Raw genomic sequence first — 14,989 nt, 5'->3', positions numbered from 1 at the left:
TAACTGCTTTTGCTACTGCTCTCCATGGAAAACTCTTATCCAGTTGCTTGGTCCCTTTAGTACTTAATCCTTCCAGATCTTCATGGATATTGGTTAGATGTGGATGGATTTATTTTGTTACGAATAAACTGATTAATCTCTGAAATTACTTCCAAACCCAACAAATGTGTAAAACCACTTTAGGCCAGACTAACCAGTGCAATAGGGAGGTGGATTCCATCCTGTTTCAGTGCATAGTGCATCTGATCTGTCACCAAAGCTGTATCCATCATTACAGGCAAACCGCAGTATTTCCAATTCCTTGTAAGACTGCTTTGGAGAATGTACATATCCATTCGGAATTTCTGGCACATCACAGCTAATATCTGAAACAGAGAAAGACAAAAAGCCATGTATTCTGGTTTATTTTTACTTGCTAAGCATAAAATCCTATTTTAATAAAAGTTAGTTTTTGTTTTTGTTTTTGTTTTTTTTTTTTTTAAATTTGAATTCACAAAAACTTTTGCATTTGGAAGCTGTTTGAAATGTATTTGAGAGCTCTTCAGTGACCTGATTGTGGATTCCAGGTAGAAAGTAGCACAGCATCAGGTGCAAATTGATTCATGAAACAGATTGCAGGGCTTTGCTTTGGATTTTAATGGATCCCAGAATCAATATATAATGCAGAATATATTCCAAAATCAGAAACTACGTTAGCTGAAATTTAGGATTTTCCTTTTTTCAGATAATTTTTTTGTAGTTTCCAGAAAACCTAGTGCGCTCCCATAGCCAGTAGATTATTAGTTAAATCATTACATCAAAAGGAAAAAAGAATGAAAGTATCTGGAAAACTGACACTAGAATGCTTAACTATCTATGAAAGAACATCAGCAATGCCAGCTCCTTGCCAAACCCAATGAAACCACCAAGATCTTGCAGTTTCCTAAAACTGAGTTCAGAAAACCAGAAAATATTCAAGACTTTGCTTCCTCGGTCACAGAGCAGAACACCCAAGAGTTCTCTTGGATTCCTTTGCTGAATTTACTTTGTATTTAGGATGAAATATAGCTCATTGGAACTGTCATTGTTTAATGAAATTCACTAGATTCTGCAAATGTTACAAGCACATATGTTTCATTCCACTTTTGAGGTGGGATTATGCTATGAATGATAATAAATGGGGATTTCAAAGCAGCAAAATGCAGCTCTGAAATTGTGAACAAACCATACATGTATCTGCCATGCTGATATACATACTGTGCTCTTCTAAACACGTTTCCTGATCAGATAACATATAAATAATATAAGAAGCTTGATAGTCTGAGTATTGAAGTGTTTGTTACCATAACCTTCCTGGGATTCATTCTTACATACTGATAATCCAATCCCATACAATCTCTGTTCTCAAACTGGAAGGAGTAACTCCATCCACCTGTACAAGCTGCAGGCAGGGCAGCGTGGGGTCCACTGGTTGAAAAGTAGTTTTGAAGGAAAAAAAAAGATCCTGATGGACAAGTTCAAGAGGGGCCAGAAATGTGCCTTTGCAGCAAACAAAGAAAACAGTATCCTGGGCTCCACTGGGGAGAGTGTTGACAGCAGATCAAAAGAGGTGATGCTTTCCCTCTACATCTCCCCAGGTCCAAACTCCTCAATAGAGGAAAGATACGGACATATTGGAGCAAATCCAGTGAAGATAATTAAGGATTTGGAAAAATTGACAGATTAAAAGAGATTTAAGAGAGTCTAGAAAAAAGAAGGCTTGGGGTGGGCGAGGAAGGGTCTTTTTTATATATGTAAATTCTTGACTTTTGTGGGGCAGGCAGAAGTAAAGATGATGGAGCCAGACCTCTCTCACTGGCAGCCAGCCATACTAGGAGAAGGGGCAATGAATTGAAATATGGGCATGAATTGAAATACAGGAAATACCACTTAAATATTTTTACTAAAGGGTGTTCAAACACTGTAATGGGTTACCCAGAGAGGCTGTGGAGTCTCCGTTGCTGGAGATATTCAAAAGCTGACTGAACATACTCTTGAGCAACTTGCCCTAGCTAATTGCTCTTCAGAGGTCCCTTCCAACCTCACCTCTTCTGTGATTCTGTGATTCTGTAAAAACTAAACATGAACCTTCTAACTTGTAAAAACACCTTAGCGTGAAGAAAGTAAAAACCCATCAGGACTTTTTTTGTATTCTATATACCCTAAGATTAAAAATCCTACTTGTTTATTTTTGGTTCACATAGATTCAAAATCAATTCTAGTTACTTTGGTTAAATTAACACTGAAGTGATTGAATTTCTGGTAGACATATCAAAGTTATTTTCAAAGAATTTGACTGCAGTCTGGCAAAACATTCAGCTTGTAGTGAAAATGTGGAACAAACAGATGGTCTATTATGATTATATTAGCATCCAATATTATCACATTTCTCTTTCTTATCCTACTTCTTCTTCATATATGCAACGGAGATTGTTTACAGACGAACTATGTTTAATTGCTGTGAAATAAAGTAAAAGCTTTGTAGCTTCCCATGTGGTAACCAGTCCTTAGGAGTCTGTGAGAATAAAGCTTCTTAATTACACACTGTAAGTAGTGTCCTTTTTACCTTGGCACTGAGGCACATCGTTACTCCATCTTCCATTAGATGAGCAAATTATTTCTTTAGCTCCAACAAGCTTGTATTTTGCATTACATTCAAAATTTACAACTTGGCCAAAGGCATATTCTTGGTCTAGCTCAAATGCACCAGCCATAATTATTCTTCCATTTTCTGGTGCCTGTACAGGTAAACACTTTACCACTGGAATAATAAAACAAAACAAAAGGAAAGGAAAAAAAGAAGTAATTTTGAGATCTAGTCTGTAAAATAAATTGACACATAAAAAAGTGAAAATACAGAAAACTCACTGTAATTTCCTTACACATTTAAAAAATATACTCTTTAGTTTTGCATTCAGATACCATTTTCAGCACATATAATACAACCCCCTAAGGAAAAAGACAGACTGACACAGGAAGAAGCTTATAGACCATCTCTCATCATCCTCTTGTCTGCCCTTGAAGGCTAAAGACAGCACTCCCTAAACTACATGGCCTCCTGGTGTCTCACACCCAATCTAAATTATACTATAAGCTTGTGCATTCTATGGATGGTCAGATGAGCCTTGACTGTCACATGGGGCCATTAAAATTTGTCAGAATTGGTTGACTTAGTTTAGAGCTGTGCCAAACTGAATTTGCTATAGACAGATATCAGGAAGAGTGCTGCGTTACAGGCTGACTAGAACAGTTCAGCTATTAACTAAAATCCTAGTTAAGGTTATCAGAGAAATTATATTACTAAAGTAAACAAACACAGTGTCAGCCACTAATTTAGACCTCTAGCATCTCCCAGTTTTGTACCTGCAGAAAAAAGGAAGAGTTAACATATGTCATCAAATATTTTGTATTGAGGGGGAAAATTACTATCAAAACTCAATCTTAAACGTTCACATAGACATCCCTGAGCAGGTAAAAAAGTGGCTTGTGTTTTGTCTACCAAAGCTCCCACTTCTCTCTGACAGCATTCACCATCTTGTAAGTCATCTGCCTTTTTTGTGAGCCTATATTCTGTCTTCTACGTTCCTCACATTTAGGACATTATACAAATAATTTCTTTCATAGGCAACTGTATTTCAATGAAAAGTCAACCATGAAAGAAATATCTGTCTTAGGAGGACTTTAAAATTGCAGTATCTTGGTGACACATGACAAAAAAAGCTGGAAACCATTGCTCTATACTGTGCAGACAGACCTGTATGCCTAATTTTGAGGATGCTCAAGGTCCATTAAACTAAATGGGACTTATCTAAATCCAAGGAGATGTCAGAACACAGACAACAAACTCTAGATAAGAGAAAGATATCTACCTTCTTTTGTGATTCTTTACTTAGAGACCTTTTCCTGACTTCAGAGAAAATGTCATTGCTGCCCACATATATTAAAAATAGACCAATTAAAAATTATATCATCAAAGATCAGGGAAGCATCATCTGAGCCATCCAGTCTTTTAAGTCTTGATGTCTGAGTCTCCCTTGCTCTCACTCTAACTGACTGAACATCTTTCACAGTATGATAATAACAGGGAGAAGACCTCGTAACAAAATCTGAGTGGTTAGGATATTCACAAGGGTGGAGGAGGGAACTAGCTAGAAACACACATGCCTTCACACTCCTTTGAAGTACAGCATCCCAAATATCTTTTGCAGCCATGTTTTACAGGCACCTACTCTATCAAGGCCTTTAGGTGAGGCAGAGCTTTAAACCATTTTGGAAGTAACAGGACTCCATTTCATGAATGGTTTTTAACAAAAGCTTCTTGGACCAAACTGGCTGAGCAGTCATTGTAAGGGTTTCACTGTTGCCTAACTTGAATTTATACGTATGTGAATTAATACCTGTAAATGATCACAGACTAGCTCTAGATAGTTTCAGATAGATAAAAAGGCAGTCTGATAGAGAATTAAGTGCAATTGAAAAGGTAAATTTAAAAAAAATAATAAATAAATGAATTAAATAGAGAATAAAACTCCATTTACCTTCACAGTGAGGGATATCATTGCTCCATCCATCTGCCTGACACTCACGGTAATTTCTTTGGCTGAGCATCTGGTATCTTACCCAACAAAAAGTAAACAATGCTAAAATACAGTTTCATTATGTGACAGAAACAACAGTGCTGCTGTTCTTGAAGCAAAGGAAGTAGGTGTCAGATGTTCCAGCACAGAACAATCAAAATGTGACAAAACAGAGTAGTTTTTTGATCTGCATGTCTCCTATTTGTTTTCCCTTAATTGCATATGTGAAAATATAAAATAAAATCAGAAAGTAGGAAAGAATTAGTAAGAAGGCTTCTTCATTACAGAGATAGCAAGCTCTGGCTACATAATAAATAATCTAGGGGCAATTTGCACAGTCAGTAGCAAGGAGAATAACGCTCTTGTTCCTTCTCTTCTAGTATGGCTGAAAGCCATGTGACAGCATCCACATAGGACTTAATCCAAACCATATGTGTCATGCTTTTATGAGGAAGTATTATCTTAAGTTTGAGGGTAATATGGCCACAATACCATGGTTTCTGCTTGGTCTGAAAGGCAGTCAGAGGAAGTATAGATGGTCTGAAATGACAGTGAGGAACGGAAGTTAAGGGATTAAGAAGAATACTGCTTATGGAGCTCTCTTTGTGAAACTCAGACTAGATTCCAGTAATATAACAACAGTAAAATCATGGCTAAACCACAGTACCATGCTGAGAGCTGATTTGTGTTTCAAGAGGAAAGAATCCAATCACAGGCACACTTAACTAAGCACAATACCACGTATTCAACTTGCTGCAGTTTTCATTGGAGAAGGTAAATAGAGGCGGAAGGGAGAAGAATTTCTTTCAAGCGTTCAGTGCAGACACACTAGTGAGTCTACCAGAAATGTCTTCCTTCAAACATTTTTTACAACACATTTTACTTCATAATGCAAAAAATGATTGAAGTAGGATTGGCGAGTTGTGGTTCTGAAGAGGAGATTGTTATATGGTCTAATGACTTCTCTAACACAACTGCATCCTGGCTACCTACTGACAGCACAGACTCCAGCATACTGACCTGCACTTCCATCTGAACTGACTGGCTCATGGAGTCATGATGCAGCTTTACAGACAGGCCACTATTTTTGTTTTCTACTCAACAGCCATGATTTCAAGTTAGATAAAGCCTTACATATTTTAGACACTTTGGATGAAGCATCAAGTGCATGAGTTCAGTTACTCCAGTAGCACCAGACAAGAGAACGAGTTATCTTTAGTATTTACTGTAATGGCAGAAATTCAAATTCAATCATAAGCAAGTATTGAATATCAGTAAGATGTTTTACAGCTGCATTACAGAGAACAAATCTATAACTGACACTATAATTAACACCTTATGTTAATTGCCATACATTGAATTAAACAACTATTACCCATCATTACATCTGTACTCAACTCTGGCACCAAATACAAATTCACTTCCAGCAGTAAGTTCAAAGGAACCAAACTGAGTATCTCCAGGATGCCCACAGGGCTTATCTGGTAAAAAAAAAAAGAAAAGAAGATGATGATGATGAAGAGGGAAAAAAAATGTACTTACACCATACAAAGGAATGTGAAAATGTAAAAGACAGCATTTTCTCAGTAACTAGTAGTGAGTACAGGCCTTTCAAAAATTCAAAAATGCTCAGCATTAGTTTGATTAATGCCCCCCTTTTTTATCACTATTTTCAATGAGAACATATTGGAGTATGCATGTGCTTCTTTAAAAAAAACCAAACCCAACCCCCAAATTAGCTGGTTTTATACCTTTAAAAAGGCTGAGCGCATCTTAGGTTTTGTGACAAATTTATGGCAAAGTTTTAGGCAATTTGTGACATAAACTTGTCCAAAGCTTCCACTAGAGAATCCATACATGATTGTAAATGAAATCTGATGGGGAATGTGCTAAGGAAAGAGAGGTGATCTAAAGTCACCGGAGTATTTTGATCCTTAGTGCTTTTTGCTCCAAGTTCCCCATAGGGCATTCTTAACTCTTTACCCTGGATTCCCAAAAGAGTGGCAGAGATGAACATACCATCCCTCTCATTCATCCCCTTTTGATGCTATAATATGAACTGCTAAATAAACTGCACAGCTAAAACCTATCAGCCCTTCTCAGAAGTTTTTCCTGGTCCCTGTTGATCAAGGCAATTTCATTTCTTAGAGCATATCAACATCCTTGGTTTTTTTCCAACCAAGAGGTGTTTCAGTAGGCCCTACACCCACTACAGTGGAATTCAGAGAAAATGGAAAACTCATGATCAGTTTTGCTGTCTCCTGTGGCTTATCCTGGAAAAGGAATGTGTTCCCTTAGTCTGTGGCAGAGTATCCCTTCTCTCTTCCCACCCACCTTGCCTGTGGCAGTAGCTGCTCACTGGGTGGCAGTATTTGCTAAAACATGATACTTAAAACTACACCAAATTTTGTATAGGTTCATGTTCACTGAGTAGTTAAACAAAGAAAACTAAAAGTTGAGACGGTGACTAAATAAAAAATGTAAAAAAAATGCAGCAACTTTCTTAATTAACTCTTACTTATGATTTGTATCAATCTCTGTTTGAATGACACCTGGAACTTAAATTTATATTATTAAATCAAACATTTATATTCTACTATTAAAAATTTTGTATGTTAGATATGCAAGAAAAACTCCTCATGTTTCTAAAATTCCTTTGTGTTTAAAACTCAGTTATTACAGAAAAGAAGTATCTGCTGACTAACAATAATAAACTTCAATTTCTTCAGTAATGAATTCTATATGAGGTTGTGAGATACTTCTAAACTCTTAGCACAGTACACTAGAGACAATAAACAGAAGCTCTCATCCTAAGTGTGAATTACAGATTAAAAGAAAAGGCAGGGAAAAATAATACCCCACTTTCAAGAAACTATATCACTTATAGAACTAGTTGAATAAACTATCTCTTGACTGCATTCAGAAGTTAGGATAGTGCTTTCTTCTGCTTAGACTGTAAGTTTCATCAGTATTAGACATTTAGTAAAATATTGGAAGCAAGATTCTAAGAATTCAATAACTGATCTTAGTAACATAAATTGGGTTGATAAAGCTGGCCTAGAGTAAGATCTTCTGTCAAGAAAAAAAAAATAAATCTTTTGATCTCAAGAAAAGGAACTTGAAAAAATGTTTCCTTATGCATACATACTTTTTAGGAGAATATTTTAAAGATTGCAGAAATAAGTAAGTTACAGGTAAAGATACAATGGCAATATCACATTGACATCACTGGCAAGGAATGTGATCTGTCAGGTCAAATGTTTGCTTGTATTTTGCATAAATACTTACTTTTGCATTCTATCACTGGGGGCTGCTGCTGCCATGCCCCATCAACGCACTTAAACATAATTCGTCCAGGTTTTATATATCCAGGCCGACAACCGTATGTTGCTTGAGTACCATGTGGATAGGGAGGTTTGTCCCATATTTTAGTAGGCACTTCCTTAACCCTCCTAGGAGGAGGTTCTTCACAAGCTAAAAATTTTAAATAAAAATATTGGTGACTGTAGCACATGTTACAAACACCAAAACAATTTTATAATAGAAAATGTAGCACGAAATCCCGTGCTACATTTGTGATCAAACCAACATAGGTTGTCTATTTAATCACCACAAAATAGGAAACTGCCAAGAATCCACATATTGTAGGAATATGAATAGACCTTTAGAAGGACATGAAAATAGCCAAAGGAAGTGCCAAGAAACCACAGCGGACTGTGATGATTCACAAAACAGATTTTAGTTACAAAGACTGAGACGAGATTAGTGCCCTGGTTCTAACCACAGACACCTCCTACCCTTCCATCTGCAGAAGCTGCTCCATGCCTGTCCTTCCATTGCCACAGAGAACAACTCCATGCACAGCTCCATGTAGAGTTTCCTTTCAGACTGTTTTCTTCTCCAACCACCACCATCTTTACTGACATTAATTTCATGTGTCATTTGATCAAATTCTGTCAAATCTCCTCTCACCTTTACATTGCCTAAACTTTCTCTGCAGGCTCAGATCACCTGATATTCCAAAACTTCTTTTCTCTTGTCCATGAGATTATGAATTACAACAAATGAGCCTGAATCAATTTAATGAAGGAATTCCTCAACAGCTTGAGAATGAGAAAAGCCAGACTAAAGCAGAAAGAAACAAATGTTGGGAAGCTGTTAATGAAAGACTAAATGATTTTGTTAAGAAACAATTTTTTTAGTTGTTTATAATTATTGAACTAATTTCAGTGACTAATTTTCCATGCCTGGGTGACTGAAACGTACTCATTTGGAAGGCTGAAGCTTTACCCAGAGTAACAGAGCCTGAACAGTCTAGCCAATTAGACGCAATGAAGTCTGGTTTCCATCTGAACATGAAAGGTGAGAATTCATCAAGAATAAATAAAAGAACCCCTGAGAAATGAAGCCTTGGAGAAGAAATAAATCTCTGTATAGAAAATAAATGGGAGAAGAATTCTCCAGCAGGGAAGGAAAGTCCTTGGTGAGTACATTCATTACGCAGCAGAGACCTGGCACAGAAGTCCTCTCTCCAGTTAGCTGTAAGGCCAAAGGTTTGAGAAAGCAGCAGTACTCTCACTGAAGCTTTCCTACAGGTTGTCCAGGTGCTTCTTGAAAACAGGACTATAGGAAAAATAACTAGAATCCTTTTTCATGTGAGGGATGCAGAGTTACAGCTTCCTGAATTACACTGCACAGATCCCAACCGCAGACTAGGTAGCTTGGATTTGTGACACAAAGTGAGCAGGAAAAACGCTCATTCTTCCACATCAAAATGTGGAAAGTGAATTATACTTGAGTTGTGCAAAGACATATCCTTGAGCACTCCCTATTTCAGTCAGTGGAGTACCTACCAAATTAGAGGCATAATTTTAAAAAATTCTTTAAAAATCAGGAAAAAAAGATTTGTTACAAGAAAAACATGTATAATTTTAAATGTTCTGTATGGCATTTTGAAAATATAAAGAAAATAATGGTAATCGTGAGATCTGATAACTTGAGTTTGGCTGTTTCAAGTAGCCAGAGGAATGAGACAAGTTTTGGCAATACTGCTGAGGTGCTAAAGGAAGAGTGTGCCCCCATGTTCATGTTTTTTCCCATTACTTTAATTAGTTTGCTCCCTCCTCTGAATAATTACATCTGAATAAAAATTATTGCTTCTATGCACTAGAGGGTACTACTCTACTATAAAAAAGTAGTAGGGACTTATACTTAGCAAGATCAAGACACATTTGCTTTCTAACAACAGTTTTGAAAATGCAGGAATAAGCAAAATGAACAGGAATCCTCTAGCTAATTCTGTCTTTGAAACGAGTTAAAAATGCTTAGTTTACCCAAATAGTTCTTTGTAATGATGAGCAAAGGAATTTTTCTAATTCCACATACTTTTCATTAGACCTCGTTTGAATTAGCACTTTCACTTTTGCTGAGAAAGCACACTGGAATGTAAGATTTAAAAAATAGGCTACTGAGTGCAGGGAGAGCTTCTCTACTCTGTTCCTCCTTTACTTCTGAGTTGTATTATATTTTTTTTATTGTCTGTTGTGCAAATGGGGCCTCAACTCCTCCGTGCTTACATTAAAAAAAAAAAAAAAGCTTGAAAGATAATCTTAGTTTCTTCATCATTATTAAGAAATGCTTCCATTTGGGTTTTATAACAACTCTCTCTGTTCTTTCCCACTCCTGCCCTGATATTGATGGCATGTGATACCATCAAGTCTCAGATTATATTTATTTATTTATTTATTTACTACTACAGCTAGTAATTATATTTTTAAAGGCAGTTTCTTAGTAGCTTGAGATGAAGAAATTTTCTGACAGGATGTACTTCAAAACTATATGAATTACATCATGCACTCACCATATGTACTCACCAACACTGGAAGGGTTTTATTTCTAGATTTGAAAGCATACATTAAATGCATACCTTCAAATCCTTCAGCGAGAGACAAGGAGATCTGGAATAATTCACTCAGGATTTACATGTGGCTTGACCTCAGTTACAAATAGCTCAAGCTTCTTTCTTACCATCATTGTGCTGGTAGCAACTTCCACAAAGTCAAGCACAAGCTACAAATCCAAGTAGAAGTGTTTTTCCGTCCTTGCGCAAAAATTCAGCTCTTGGAACAACTCACACAGACTTCCAATATGGAGCTGGAACTAAGAATCCTGCATGACCCATGGTAATAATTGTCCTGGATAAATCAAATTTTGCTACATTCACATTCCTTTGCAATCTCCCTGACCTAAATAAAGCACTGTGAAAACATAGTGCAAATTAAGGCAAATTTTTAGTTCAAGTTCCAGGACTTTTCTGGACTTCTTTGCAAACAAATTAGACTTTATTAGTTGCTTTGAGGCAGTATTTTTTCTAAGAATATTTAATTAAGGTAAGCTATTCCTTTAATTTCCTGATTTTTTTCAATTTTTCAAAGTAAAATCCAATGGATTGTTTTGATTAATAAGGTCTTCATAGTTTTCACCGAAAATTAGAACCAATTTGAACCAAGCAAAGACACAGTAGCTCAAAACCACACAGTACCCTTTCCTCAACAGCCTGTGCAAAGCAAAAAAAAAAAAATGAAATTACTGAGGATAGATTAAACAATATAAACACAAATAAAGAAAAATAAATTCAGCAGAGAAACAAAAAGCATCAGAGGCTTGTGAAAAGATATACAGTATATTAGCTACCTATTTAAACACGTACGAAAGCATACTTGTATACATCTATCTCATTTCATAGGTTAAAAACAGTCAGTCAAGAGATATTTTATAAGCTTTTCAGTCAATTTAGTAATGATTCCTCTTTCTCAGGTCATCTCACAGATTATTCCAGACAGAAAGAAATGCACATTTATGGAATATTTTTTATCTTATTCTACTAATTGTTTACTGGTTGTAGAAGTTAGAATAATTAACAAACATAAGTAAAAAAAAATTAGTCATCTGGCTCTAGTTTATAGTGATAAGAATGTTTAAAATTTGAGCATCAGATTAATAACAGCAGTAGTTATCCAAATCAATAGGTGAAGTAATACCTATGATAAGATATGAAATACTAAAGGTGTTAAATACTGCCAGAAGAAATCTCAGTCACTGTTGTCAGAAGTTCATTAGAAAGGCTACAATGCCTCTACATATTGTTTTAAATACCATCTTCACATACACTTTAAGAAAGAGTTCTGATTTTTTTTCTACATTAAAGCTTACCTCTTTGTGCAGTACAACACGTCCAACATAAGAGCAGAGCTGCATAGCCCAGGAACAACATTCTAGAGATTCAGAAACTCATCCAAACACATCCAGTACTGGACTCTACTTTTTTTGAGTACTTTGTGTTATTTCCACTCTTGTTTTACTCACTAGCTGCTCCAGAGACTGACCTTGCAAACCATTTATACTCTGATTTCAGCAGTCACTTCCCCTAAACCTCTTGCAACACACAAATATTTCTTTTTTTTTTTCCAACTCTCTCTAAACCTTGCTAAAGGAATAAATAAATAAAAGCCTGGCAATTTAGGTTGACACATTACTTTCCTGTGATCTGCTTGTATTTTCATCATACTTTTTTCTTTTTCTCTTTTTTTTCCTTCAGATTTATCCCCTACATACTCATACAAGGTTATTTTTTTGGTATCTAAAAGCAGTTGAACAAATAAATTATTTTGTGGTTCTTTGCGTGTTGTTTGCTTAGTTAGAAAACAAAGTCATGTTAACTGTGTGTAAAAATGAACTTCTCTACACATATAATTCAAGATCTATATTAAAAAAAATCAAAATAAAAGGCAGACAAAAATATAAAGTGCCTTACTGGTCACTCACTCTTTCTTATATAAAATAACCAACTGCCCAGAGCAAAGGAAATATACTTGATCAAATTCTTGATTAAAGAAACGTACGTGAAGCTGAAGCACTTGTTTCAGTTTCACATGAGAAATAAGACTGAGAAGGTGTGAATGAATTGTAAGATAGAGAATGAACTTTCCAAAGAAAAATATAAAGATTATGCAAAAAGAAGTATATGGCAAACTGGGCTAACAGAGGAACTTGTCACAGATTCATGTAAGCAACAGTCTTATTAATAGTTTCATGATATGTCTTGGCTTTATAAGTGCACTCCATTGGAAATGTAGATCATATGAAGAGAATTCTTTGAGACTGAGAATTCAGGGAAAAATATGTTTTCACTCCACAGTTCGAAGACTTGGTCTTAATGAAAACTGGCATTCAGCTGTTTCACCCACAAGAACTCTTCAGACAGCATAATATCTCTTCCTTTCCCTCCCCCTTTCCTAGACAAATGACTCATATGTGGAAAATGAACTCTCACCCTGCTCCATGACCCTGTGATGATCGATCTGCATCCATTTTGCAGTTACTGGTGAATACCTGACCACTGAAAAGATATTTTTTGCACCTGTCAAAGTCGAGCTCCAAGAAAACAGCTCCTCACAGAAATTCACTGCCCAAATCTATAGTTCCTTTTGCTCCATGGCACTGAAGCCTGTGCTGCTACTGCAGACAGACGTGCTCAGACAGCACCAGGACAGTCCCACTTGTCCCTCTGGACCAATCTTACCACATTACCATAGGTATTCATATGCTTCTGTACCTGTGCAAAATCTTGCCGCAGCCTGCACTGGTGAGGAACTTAGGATGGCTTAACCTTCCCTGTCACAGCAGCACAGTGACACTGCTGCTTTCCAATTCCTTAACTCATATGGGAAGCTCAGAGAGCTGGAAAAACATTGAAACAGAGCATAAAAAGGCTTGGATTTCAACCCAGACACAGTGGCTCAAACCAATTAGTTGTAAAAATATATGCTGGAGGCATGGGTTCTAAAATTTCTGCAATTTTAAATGTTGTATCCTCTGATGTCATGAAGCTCTAACTGCTTCAGGTCTTGTCAAACTGCTTTTGGGTCATTAAACCACTTGCCAAATAATTATGGGCTTGAAACACAGTCAAAGAGAACTTCAGCTACAGCTCAACCACAACTGGAATTGAAATGGTACTTTAACTTTCCTGACTGCTGTCTACAAATACAGGCAATGCTAAAACACTTTGAGCATCAGCATGCAAAACCAGAACTCCTATGAATAAATTTAAGCTAAAAATTAGAAGACTCACCTAACCTAGTGAAGCAATGTTTGTATGGATGTAATGTAGGCCTGTACAAAGAAATCATCTTCAATCACAAATCAAGGGACCAGACTCAGTCCCTTCTGGTCTTGTGTTTGTGATCTTCTTAAACCATTGATTAAACTTACCCTAACTAAATGGAAATAAAATCAGGAACTTAAACTTGATTTCCTTCCTCACCTCTTCCATGGGCTATCAATTTAAAACTAATGACTTTAATCATGTCTGACTTTGTTTAGTCATCTTCAGCCTCTAACAAAACAGAGTGCATAGGCAAACCGTGCCTCAGGACCTCTAAGGCAGGCAGAAAAAAGCCACCTCTAGAGTACCCTTACTTCCTACTCATAAAAAAAGGCAGAAAAGTAGTTATGCAGCCAAAGACAGCTGGATTTTATCTAAGGAAGCAGAGCTATTGCTTTGAGAACTGGTGTGACCACACTCACATATTGCTGTGGATGCAGCCAGACAGCCAAAATATCACCCCCAGAGAAAATATCACCACGAGAAAAAGTGCATGTCAAGATATAGGAGCATAGGAAAGTACAGGTGGGAATGGACCTCAGGAAGTTATCTTGTCCAATACTCCTGCACAAAGTAGAATCAGTATAAGGTCAGAATAAGTTATTCAAGTTTTTGTTCATTTCTTGCTCAATGTGGAGGCTTAACATCAACATTCAGAGTGTTTGTTCAAACCTGAATAACTTGGAGATCAGTGTTTGGAAGCCATGTTGTGTTAGGAAGACAGATCTGAGGAAGTCAGAGTATTCCATAGGGAACTAATGATGACTAGTAATAGAAGCTTAATTAGCCACTGCTGAAATGGCATCTCTGACCAGTATAATTTCAGCATGTCCTAACAGCATGCTTCCTGTTACACTTGAGTTTAATGATAACATTAGAGCCCATAGAATTCTACAACCAGTCACTGCTTTGCCCAAAAATCTTCATGAGAATGTGCTGTCCCACTGTATTAACAGTGAGATTATCTTTTCATCATCAACATTTGCCTTTTCTCCCACTGTCACACAACTTCTATAACTCATAATGGCATTTCACATCATGTAATATCTACAATCACAACATAAAGGTGTGAGAGGGGAAAACTGCACAGTTTACTTAGTTTAAACTAAATCAAAATCAAACCGGCTTATTGATTTATTAATAGAACATAATTAACTGGCAATCAGTGGGATATACATTCAGGTTCCATATCAGCAATGCAACAGACAAGGCACTGTTAATAGACAAA

At 36.5% G+C, this 14,989-nt stretch overlaps 1 protein-coding gene across 3 annotated transcripts in view; it reads right to left on the bottom strand.

The window, feature by feature from the left end:
• Positions 1-14,989, bottom strand: part of CFH (complement factor H) — a 40,568-nt gene that overhangs the window by 19,733 nt on the left and 5,846 nt on the right. Inside the window, exons 1-6 of one of the 3 annotated variants that reach the window (XM_027713278.2) lie at positions 11,808-12,189; positions 7,884-8,069; positions 5,971-6,076; positions 4,557-4,633; positions 2,585-2,779; positions 195-365 (exon numbers count right to left, since the gene is read on the bottom strand). In XM_027713278.2, the coding sequence (XP_027569079.2) occupies positions 195-365; positions 2,585-2,779; positions 4,557-4,633; positions 5,971-6,076; positions 7,884-8,069; positions 11,808-11,868 (796 nt within the window). In that variant the 5' untranslated portion in view covers positions 11,869-12,189. Of the gene's footprint in view, positions 1-194; positions 366-2,584; positions 2,780-4,556; positions 4,634-5,970; positions 6,077-7,883; positions 8,070-11,807; positions 12,190-14,989 lie in introns of those variants that run through there. The other 2 variants (XM_039389799.1, XM_027713279.2) reach the window with 2 other exon arrangements.

This window comes from Pipra filicauda, unplaced genomic scaffold (genome assembly GCF_003945595.2).
Source record: "Pipra filicauda isolate LSUMZ 115617 unplaced genomic scaffold, ASM394559v2 scaffold76_size2844353_pilon, whole genome shotgun sequence".
Taxonomy (NCBI): Eukaryota; Metazoa; Chordata; class Aves; order Passeriformes; family Pipridae; genus Pipra; species Pipra filicauda.
Note: the sequence above shows the minus strand (reverse complement) of the source record. Positions and strands in the feature narration are given on the sequence as shown.